This window comes from Condylostylus longicornis, unplaced genomic scaffold, assembly GCF_029603195.1.
Source record: "Condylostylus longicornis isolate FDR11 unplaced genomic scaffold, ASM2960319v2 ptg000027l, whole genome shotgun sequence".
Classification (NCBI taxonomy): Eukaryota; Metazoa; Arthropoda; class Insecta; order Diptera; family Dolichopodidae; genus Condylostylus; species Condylostylus longicornis.
In genome coordinates, this window is record NW_026577996.1 from 4,035,547 (window position 1) to 4,047,135 (window position 11,589).

Sequence of the window (11,589 nt, forward strand, 5' to 3'; positions counted from 1 at the left end):
AGAAAACTATTTGATTTTATACAATTCCAATGCAAATTTATAAGAATTGCTTTTAACTTAAAACAAAAATTTTAATCAACATGTTATTACTTATTTTTATTAAATTTCTTTTTTATAATTCTTACACAAAATATTCTTCTTTATTGCTTTCATATTGAATAATGCAAGGAAATGTAGATTCTACGCAATCACAATAGTTTCAAATGCTTAGCACTAGAGTTCTTAAATAGTTTACATTTCTTCAATGTCAATTCGAGTATCGATTATTTTCTGAATTATTTCACCTCAAATTAAAATAGCCATCTACACAAAGTCAAGAAAGTTTTCATATCCATCTAATATTCGGAATTAAAAAATGAATAATCAATAAATAAAAGAATTTTTCTTTTAGAAAATTCGGTATTTTTTTAATTAATTTACTTATTAATTGCATAAACGAAAATTTTTTTTTTATTTCTAAATACGAAATTGGTGAATAACAACAATTTCGTGCGGTGCCCGCCATAATGATTAGTGCAGAACATGTTTGGCTAAAGCGTACATCGTTGTGCAATTTTCATTTTTTTTTTATTTGAAGTAAAAGTGCAGAAAATATTTCGAAAGTATAAGGAATATTTAATTTAATCGTTATTAATTATTTTTTTGATTTAAGTAGGGAATTTTTATAAATTTTAGATTGCTAAAAATGAATTCGAAAATTGTAAAAATAAAAATCAATTTTATTTTAAGATAGTAATGTGTGTGCGCGTTGTAAGAATTTTAGATGTCGGATATTAGCAATTGTGTTTGTTACGTATACATATAAGCTGAAAATTTGGAATCCATTTTGATTATTTTTTTTTATAGTGTGTAACGTGGTGAATTAATTTTTATAGGCAAACAAAATTAAAAAAAAAAAAAATGCATGAAATTTTAAGAATCGTCGTTTGCATATTAAGTTTAAAGAAATAACCGGTGAAGCTATTTCTGTTTTGGAAAAAAATATGAGAGTGATTCAATAAACAAAGATTTTTGAACATTTTTAATGATCAAAACAAAAAATACAATGTAAAATTACAACGTTGTCGTTGTTATTGTAATAAGTAAAATGGAAAGAAAATGCTGTGGGACTCAAAATTATATTTCGACGGTTATTGGAAATATTGCTAGTGATATCTAAAGAAATACAAAAAAATTCTTTTTTAAAAGTTCCTCAAAATGAATTAAAGATTAATTAAAATCTCAATTTTAAAAAATATACATTGAAATCTGTAGAAATTAACTTCAAAACCATTGATTACAAACACAAAAAAAATACCGGCAAAATTAATTAACTATTGTAAATACTACACGATAAATTAGGTTTAAGTAAAACATATGTAGCTTAACTAATAGCTTTTTACAATTATTGAGTTCTTTTTAGAATTTCTTAAAGATAAAGTGGTTGTTAAACACGTGAAATATAAATATTTGAATTCTTTTACAGCATAAATTTTATTACATGCTTGATTTATATATGACGTAAAGAAAATCAGAGAAATGTCAAAATTATCTTTTAGAGCAAGGGCTTTAGACCCTTCAAAACCAATGCCAATTTATTTGGCAGAGGAATTACCAGATTTACCAGAATATTCAGCAATTAATCGAGCCGTTCCTCAAATGCCTAGTGGTATGGAAAAAGAAGAAGAATCTGTAAGTGACATGTAAATAAACTTTACAAAAGTAAACAAACAAGCAATTTTTTGTTTCCCATTTTTTGCTTATTAAGTTTTTGAATTTATTCGGTGAAAATTTTTAATTTTTGTTTGATTTTCTAATTATTAATAAAAAGAAAAATTACGTTAAAATATTTTTTTTAAAAAAAGTTATTTATTAATATTTTTACAAAAAAATCACACAAACCGATTAATATTTTTTTTACAAATTTCAAATTTATTCAAATTTTTACTTTAATAATTAAATAAATTTTGTCTTTGCTTAAAAAGTACGGCACTCGTTATCCGGTTAATTTAATATATATTTTGTATTTAATAATGATTTTTTGAATGGTTCATTCATGACAAGAAACCTAACAAGTTATTAGGTATATTATTTATTTAAGTGGGCAGAACTTGCTTAGCCAAAAAATTGTAGCTACTAAAACTATTTACCCAGTTTAATTTAACGGGCTAATTGGCTTAGCCTGTTTATGCAAGGAAGTACCTAAATACAATTCATCGATAAAAAATCATAACTGTTAATAAATTAAAAAGTTTCGCTTTTTCAGTTTTATTGGATATTTCAAATTAGGAGGTCATTCTTATATTTATTTTTTTAAGAATAGCCAATTCTATTGTTCCTAATATTTGCTTACTTTTTAGAAAATAACTTACTTAGTTATACATATATATTTTTCTCTTTGTACAGTAAATATGTATTAAAAGTTTTCTGTCTTATATTTGTAGGAACATCATTTACAAAGGGCAATATGCACAGGATTAATTATACCAACACCTGAAGTTTTTCCAACTGAAAGTGAATTTTATGAAAGGGTTTACCCTGCAAATTATAAAATGCCCAGGCAGTTAATTCGAATGCAACGTAAATAAAAACAAGTTTTATTTTAAATTTTTTATATTATGATTATCTTATTTTAAATAACATCAAATATTTTAAAATATTTAGCTTTGGGACTTGAACAGGACATTCCGGACTATGATATAGATAGTGCTGATGAAATATGGGTCAATCAGCAGAGTAAAAGATTTGATCTAACACCACTAAAATTTGAACAGATGATGGATAAATTAGAAAAAAGTTCTGGTCAAACAGTAGTTACCTTAAATGAGGCGAAAGCATTATTAAAACAAGATGATGAAATTAGCATAGCAGTTTACGATTATTGGTTGAATAAAAGATTAAAAATGGTACAATTTTATACAATTTTCTAATGACAGTCTTAATTTACGTTTTACTTTTCATTATGAATTAGCAACATCCACTAATATTATCAGTTAAAACTGAAAATCGTTCTGGACAAGCAACAAATAATCCGTATTTAGCATTTCGTCGACGAACTGAAAAAATGCAAACAAGAAAAAATCGAAAGAATGATGAAACGTCTTATGAAAAAATGTTGAAATTGAGGTATAGTTTTTTGTGTTTCAAATCTTTTAGCATATTATTTAAATTTAATTTAAAATGTTTCTAACAAATTTATTTTTCAATTTATTCTAGGCGAGATTTAAGTAGAGCTGTGACGTTACTTGAAATGGTCAAAAGAAGAGAGCAAGCAAAACGTGAACATTTACATTTAGCAATTCAAATCTTTGAAAAAAGATACCAAGTTCGAGATTTTTCAGGATCTGTGCTTTCAGAACTTAGTTCTAACATCAAAACATTTAGGTAAATATTATTAGTATTATTTGAATCAATCCTATTTTATTTTTTAATTTAGATTACTTTTTTCCGCATTTCATTTTTTGGAACTGCAATCTTAAACTTTCATAATAACGGAAAATGTAATTAATTTAAAATATTTTATATTTTAGGCCAGCATTTGCCCCAATTTACTCAAATCAATATCCACATCATTCATCGCTGTCGTCATTAGCAACATCATCATTAGGGAGCAGTAATTTTCAAAATAACTCTAGTTCTGTGGTTAACACTAGCGGACATCATTTTTCAACAGCACAGTACCTGAATTCATCAGATCTGTTACCTGGAAACGATATAACACACATTAATATTTCATCAAACAAGCGGGATTTCAATAGTACTGTTAGTGGCGTAGATTGTAATATAAATACACGAAGGGAAAAACGTCAATACAAAAAGCGGAAGCATAAAATACAGAGAGAAAAACACTACACGCATCATTTACAAACCTCATCCCCTGTTGCTGTAGAGTCAAATTTAGAAACCGATGAAGATGATAATAATGTGGCCAATTCAGGAAATAACGCAAACTCTGCAAACAATGGAGGTAGCTTATCAGACATCGAAGATGAGGGTCCATATGCATTTAGACGTAATAAAAATTGTAAATACCATAAAGTATGTATAGAACATTGAATTAATAATCATCAAGAAAATATCATATTCTACAAAATCTCCTTTAAAAAATTTCAGCCTTTATCGAATTGTGGAAACTGGCCCTGGGAGTCTAAAGAGGACAATGGTCTTGCGGATTCCAAATATAAGTTTGTTTTAGCATCTGTCCGTTATCCAAGGTAAAAACGAAACAATGATTTTTGTAATAATATCAAAAATAATATATATATACTTTCATTTAAAATAGACCTCGATGTATAGGATTTGTCCGGCGTCGGATAGGACGCGGTGGTCGAATAATTTTAGATCGAATATCTACAAATTTAGATGATTTATGGTCACAGTGCGATTATACGATATTCAAAAGCGAAGCACAATTACCAAAAACAGAAAAACCTACTACGACAAATTTCTTAGAAAAGAAAATGCCAAATTTGCAGAGCGACTTTAATGTATTAAACAAACATCATATTGATAATGATGATAATAATAATAGCAATGATAATAATCATAATAGCAGTAATAATAATAATGATAATGCTAATAATAATAGTAATATTTGTAATATTGGTTATAATAATGATAATATTAACAGTAGTAATAGTAATAGCAATAATAATGGAAATAATAATGATACCAATAACAATAATGGTAATCATAATAATTTCGGTAACAGTAGTAATATTAATATTCATAATTGTAATAATAATTACGTGAATAACAATAGTTACAATAACTATAACAGCCACAGCAACTATAACAGTTTTAATAGTATTAGTTTATTGAACATAAATATCAACAATAAAAACATAAACAATAGTAATGGTACCACCATAAACGTTAATAAAAATAACAACGCTAATAAAAATAATATTAATAATGATAATAATAATAATAAAAGTAATAAGAATGATGAAGACGATAATAACAACAATAATGATGAAAATAATGAAGAAGATGATGATAATAATAATGATAATGACAATAATAATAACAACAATAACAATAATAATAATAACAATAACAACAACAATAATGATAATAATGATAATGATAACAACAATAACAATAACAATAATAACAATAATAATGATAATAATGGGGATAGCAATCATAACAATGATAACAACAATAACGATAATAATAATAATAACAATAACAATAACAACAATGATAGTACCAATAACAGTAATAATAACGGTAACAATGATGATGATAACTTAAATTATAATAATGATAATAATAATAATAATAATAATAATTACAACAATTATAACAATGACTGTTATAATAATGCTAACATCCATAATGATAATAATGACAAAATTCAATACAATTATAATGTGTGCGATAAAGATGATAAATATAATAAAAATAACAATAATGATAACAATAACAATAATAACAACAATAATAATAACAACAGTAAGAATAATAATAACAACAATGATAATAACAATAATCATAATACCCACAATAGAAATACTAATAATGAAAACATTCAAAATAATAATGAAAATAATAGCGCGCGCAAAAGTAGTTACAATAAATATGGCAACAGTAATAGTAATAACAATAATAACAACAACAATAACAAAAATAATAAGAAGAATGACACTAATAACAACCATAATAATTGCAATAGTAATTGTTGTACAAATATCTGCAATTGTTATGACATCTGTAAAAACTTCTGTAATAACTTTAAAAGAAGTAATCATATTGGCATAAAAAACGAAATATATAAAAATAATATTGATAATATTTACAATAAAATAAATAGTAAAAATAATCCCTATATTCCTCGTAATAAAAATGATTCGAATTATAATCAAAGCAATAGCAGTAAGAATAATTATAGCAAATGTCATTATAAAGTCTGTGCTGACAGTATGAATAATTGTATCGCAAAAAATAATAAGAAAAACAGTAATAATAAAAATTGTAACTATAATAGTAAGCATAACAGACACAAAATAAATTATGTCAGTCCTAATAATTTTACTACAAGCACTATAAATAATAATAATTGTTATAATGAAAGTAACATTTGTGATTTTGATAGTAATAATAATTTTGGTAAACATAAAAATCATCACAAAATTATTAGTGATATATGTAGTAATATCGCATTTAGTTTTTCAAATCATAATAATTGCAATGATATTCATATGAATAATATATTAAGTCACAATGAAATAAATCATAATATGATGAATCATTGTTATAACATCGACGAAAGTAACAACTACACTAATCGTGGCAAATACAATAATAATAATGTTAGCAAAAGATGTAGTAAAAGAAATAAATATGTTTGCAATAACGAGAAATGTGACTTTATATATCTCAACAGTAATAAAAACAACAATAAAAATAATAATAATAATAATAATAATAATAATAATAATGATAGTAATAATATTAAAAATAATAATAAAGCTAATAACATTAATAATAATAGAGCTGAAAATAATTGTAATGATAATAAAAATAATAGAAATAATAATAATAATAATAATAATAGCAATGGCAATAACGCAAATCATAAGTATGATATTTATACAAATAATATTGATACTTGTTATAGTAATAATGATTGTAGTATTAATGATAAGAACCGGAGTAGTAGACATCATGAAAATTGTAGAAATGTTGATAACAGTAAAGAATGTAGAAATAATCAAAATAATAGTAACAACAATTTTGTCGTCAACACAAATTTATTTCATTGTAGTAATTTACCAGAAGAATTCTCAAGAAAATGCAACATGAATAGTGATTCAAATATTAGCAGTAAGCAGGATACAAAAATTTACAGTGTTCATGCACAACGAAATAAAAAACTATCCATTATTAGGAAGTGGATTTTAAATTATTTAAAAAATTCTAACTCAAAATCATATTTAAAAAATGAAATGCAGCAGAATCTTAAAAGTAAATGGACTTGCGATTCAAAATACTTTTGTAAATCAGATACTCAATTTACAAAGGCCATACCTCTTACAGTAATAATATGAATAAACTAAAATGAAAAATGTCCCTGGTTAAATAAAATAAATTTAAAACTACTTTACTATCAGTACATTTCATCACATATCATATATCGAAGATATCTTAATATCTTTAGCCATTGGGTCATGACAAAAAACAACAATTGGATATATTGAAATATGATATCATACTGATAGAAATTTAATCCTTAAGAACTAATAAAATATTAAATTTATCAGAAATACAAAAAAATGCAAAATTTTTCTGTTCAATTTTACTAAATATGTACAATAAAAAAAAAAATTTAAAATTGTTACTAAAATTTTCGTTATACTAAATTGATTTGAGTTTATTGATGATAAAATAAAATATATATATATGAAAATATAATTATTAACAAAACACCAATACCTAATTTAAAAACACTGTAAAAATTAAACATTGTCAACGAAACTTTTTAAGTCAAAAGATAAAGGTAAATTTGTAGTAATTTTAATTTTATAAATAATATAAGATTTTTATATTTTTTTGTCTATATTACAGATATGGATGTAAACAATGTCAACATTTACAATTTAAACATAAAAAAAAAGTTCAGAGATTTCCGTTTTTATCCAATATTTCGGTATATGGATAAATTATGTGTTCAAAAATTTTATAGTTTTAGTAACTTATTTGAAATATGAAATACAACTTCCCTATCAAACAATTGAAAAAAAAAAAGTTTACAATTGCAAAATGATAAAACTATTTTAAAAAATGTTAAACTTATGGGAACTATTTAAATTTACTTCAAAAACAACATTTTTTGTATGTTGGCTTGTTTATTTCAAGTTCACCTTCATTTTTATACGCATAAAGCTCTAGAAAATCTATATCAAGTTGCTTTACACTAAGTGTAAGCATTTCCATGTTTTTAAAATAGGTCAATTTCAAGATTTTCAAGGAATTTTTGTCATGAAATTTAAATTTGGTGATTTTAATAATTAAAACAAATTGGTAATTTTTACTAAATTTTTTGATATTTTTTTATTACAATTATTATTTGAGAATAATATACTTAAAATTTCCGATTCTACATTATATGTTAATATTATAGGATTATTTATTTTAAATAATCGAAAATAGTAATCAGTTGATTATTTATTTAAAGTTTCATGTTTTTCTAAAACAAAAAATCTAATTTAACAAAACACTTACTTTTGAAACAAAATTCTAAATATAATTTCACGTCGGTCAAATCTTATAACAATCTTAATATGTTTTATTTATATTTTTTTAATATTATTTGTTTTTAACATAATAAAATATTTTTACAATGTAGATAATTTAAATATTTTACAATGCAAAAATTGATATATCTCAATATTTATCTAAATAAAATGCAAGTAAAAATAAAATTATTACCAATTTGAAAATTTTTTCTTAATAATATTATAATGTAAACTTAAAAACATTAACATTTATATAACCATATAAAGCAAATTTTGTTTATTTAATTATGTATAATACATATAATATAAAAATATAGAATCATTTCTTCAGTATCAGATATTTTAATTTATTAATTGTTTAATAATTTGTTATAAAAATATATAACAAAAAAGGCATTGACTATTATGAACCGGTAAATGTAATGTTGGTTTTATTAAGGAATTTTGTTGAAAATATTTAAATATTTTCTTATTTCCATTATTATTACTATTATATATTTTATTGCTATAATAATTTTTTTTTTTAGTTTACTATTATTATTATTATTCGAATTTTTAAATTAAAACTTTTAATTATACATTAATTTTGTCATTCAGTTTTAAATACTCTGAATTTGAAAAATTGAAATATAAAATATCGTATAATATTTAAAGTCAATAAATAAGTATTAGAAATTAATCAATTAAATAATCTTAAATTAATTAAGAAAAAAAAATATGTAATATAAAACAAAAAGAAAAAAACTGTTATCTAACATTAAATATAAAATTTATAAAATAGTACTGAGAAACACAAAACAAATTTAATTTTGATTCTGTTTTCTTTTTCTTTTTTTTTTTTATAATTATTTAAACATAGTAATGTAAATAATGAATTAATTGTAATAAACAACAAAAAATACGCTTATAACATAAAAAAAATTAATTATTTATAAAGTAAATGAGTAAATAAATAAAAAAAAAAAAACAACTTATCAATCAGCTAATAGACAAAATAATAACTTTCATTTGTTCATTTTTCTTTTCCTCTTACTTTTTTTAAATTTCATACATATTATGTAGTTATTATGAAAGTATACATTTGTAAATTTGTAGTTAGATTTTAAAACCAAACAAAAATTAATTTTTAAGGGAAAAAAAAACATAGAACAAAAGCAAACAAAATGTAATAAATATATTATTGGAATATTCCATAATATATTCAAATGTATATTGTTGGAATAAACCATAAATAAAGTATAGATTTTTCTTTTTTCGTTACCATTTAATAGGTGCTTTTAAAATATTCTTTAATTTGTGTTTGGGTTATAATTATTGTCTTCCTCATGAAATTTCGGTGATTCTCGATAGTTGTACTTACAGTTCTAACTTAATTCTTGAAAATAATTTTTTGTATCATTAGTACTCGTACATCTACTGGAACTAATTAGTTTACTTTTTCAAATTTTTAATATTTCACATTTTTCTACGTGAAATTTAAAATATTTTGCAGTATTAGAAACACTTTAAAAATGCTTTGGAACTATAAACATGCTACGATTTTTGAGCGTGTTTCTTTTGTAGTAAAGATTTATCGAACATGCTACGATTTTTGAAGATCTTGAACATTTTTTTATTTATTTATGCTTCATATTAAGATCTAAATTGAACTGAGTTTTCGAAAATAACCTTCTTTTATGTTTCAATAGTGTACATATTAAATACATATAGCATATTTTTATAAAATATGAAAATTTTAAAAATTGCTAGAAAAAAACCTGAAATATCTGCAAAACAAATATTCAAGTTTTGATTAGCTGACTTTTATATATTTGACCATTAATCTTAAACTATTTTGATATATGAAAAATTCTTCGAATCACTGCACAGCAGTTAAAACTGGAAACAGAAAAGATAATACGACTATTACTGTTTTCCCTATTTAGATACGATAACATAGCAATTGAAATTTATTAACAAATTTGATCGTCAACTATTCTATTTCTGCTATGAATAAATTTACAATAATTAGCAATATAGAAAAAAAAATTCATTTGATAAGATAAAACAATGAATCAAGCTACATTATTTAAATTTTTATCATAACGATAGGATTTAAAAAGTAAAAAGCAATTTATAAAAAGTTCGCATATAACGAATAATATGTTTCAAAGCGCAACAATAAAGTTCTTTCCCTGAGAAATCATAAAATTTATTCCTCTACGATAAATAGTTCGAAAAACAAAACGATAAAATAAATAATTAAATATCAAAACTCACAATTATTTTTTGATTTTAAAAAATTAACCTGATGTTTCGTTAAATATTATGTAAATCTGATGAAACTCAATAGTACAACATTCGATTCTAAAAAATTTTTATCCGATCTTTAATATGGCGGTTTTATACTGCATTTGTAATTTGTTAAAAAATCTTAAAATTAATATAAAAATTTAATAAAATGAATTCAAGAAAATTTAAAAAGTACCAAAAGTAGATTTAAAATTATTAAAGCCTGGTTTAATCAAAGTGGCAACATCGGCAATGCCTTTTTTTTGACATTGTGCGAGCATTTACATTTGCAAGTTATTGATCAGAAAGTTCCAAAACGTACAAATATTTTATACTATGCAACCTGTGTAAGGTACAGTTTACACATACGACAAAATCTAAGATCGTAAAGTCTAATCAGCCTGAAATCATATCAGATTTTACATTAAAAGTTAACAACTTGCTACGAAAATTATGACCAAAATAAAAATTAGCTGATTTCTGTTTAAAAATTTAATTCGCGCCACGAATTCAATCAGTAAATTTAGCGTATATGTAACTTAAATAGCAAATATGTAAATAACATATTGAAAAATTGAAAAAAAAAACAAAACTAAATTGTTTTAATTTGAAAATTAATTGACTAAACGTCTACGTTATTATAGCCAGTAATTTATAATAAATTACTGTAAATTGAATGACAAATTATTAATACTACACAAACTTGCGTGCTAATAACTTGCTAGGCCAATTTTTTATTTGTCAATGTTTTTCGTATCTAAGTAATTTGTTTAAAATTGATATAATCGAAATGAAAATTCGTTTTGATATACAATGAGGCTGTCATCATTACATTTATTGTTGGTGTCATCCTTAAAAAAAAAGAACTGTCAAAAATAGTTGTCATTATACATTATAATTTTATAAAATCGGTGTCATTTAAAGAAAAATGAATGATACAGCTGTTTATCATTTGACAAAAAGTCGACTAGGCACTTTCAATTATTTTGCTTTTCATTTACTTTTTTGTGATACTATAAGAGAATACATGTGTCAAAATCAATACGGTTTTTCAAAAAATTATATGATGTTTTTTGAAGAGAAAAAACATGCTCTC

General features: G+C 23.0%; 1 protein-coding gene across 4 annotated transcripts; it reads left to right on the plus strand.

Moving 5' to 3' along the window:
* The first annotated feature begins 314 nt into the window (after positions 1–314).
* Positions 315–8,464, plus strand: LOC129607395 (probable cyclin-dependent serine/threonine-protein kinase DDB_G0292550). Of its 4 annotated transcripts, none has more exons than XM_055518388.1 (10): positions 315–651; positions 1,466–1,671; positions 2,424–2,559; positions 2,644–2,885; positions 2,951–3,105; positions 3,196–3,363; positions 3,510–4,017; positions 4,093–4,193; positions 4,262–7,483; positions 7,552–8,464. In XM_055518388.1, exons 2-9 carry the CDS (start codon positions 1,519–1,521, stop codon positions 7,032–7,034), a joined length of 4,236 nt encoding a protein of 1,411 aa, XP_055374363.1. In that variant the 5' UTR covers positions 315–651; positions 1,466–1,518; the 3' UTR covers positions 7,035–7,483; positions 7,552–8,464. The 4 variants fall into 4 exon arrangements, with proteins under 4 accessions (XP_055374363.1, XP_055374364.1, XP_055374362.1 ...); XM_055518389.1 differs by having other exon boundaries at positions 315–602; XM_055518390.1 differs by having other exon boundaries at positions 319–399.
* The last annotated feature ends 3,125 nt before the right edge of the window (positions 8,465–11,589 follow it).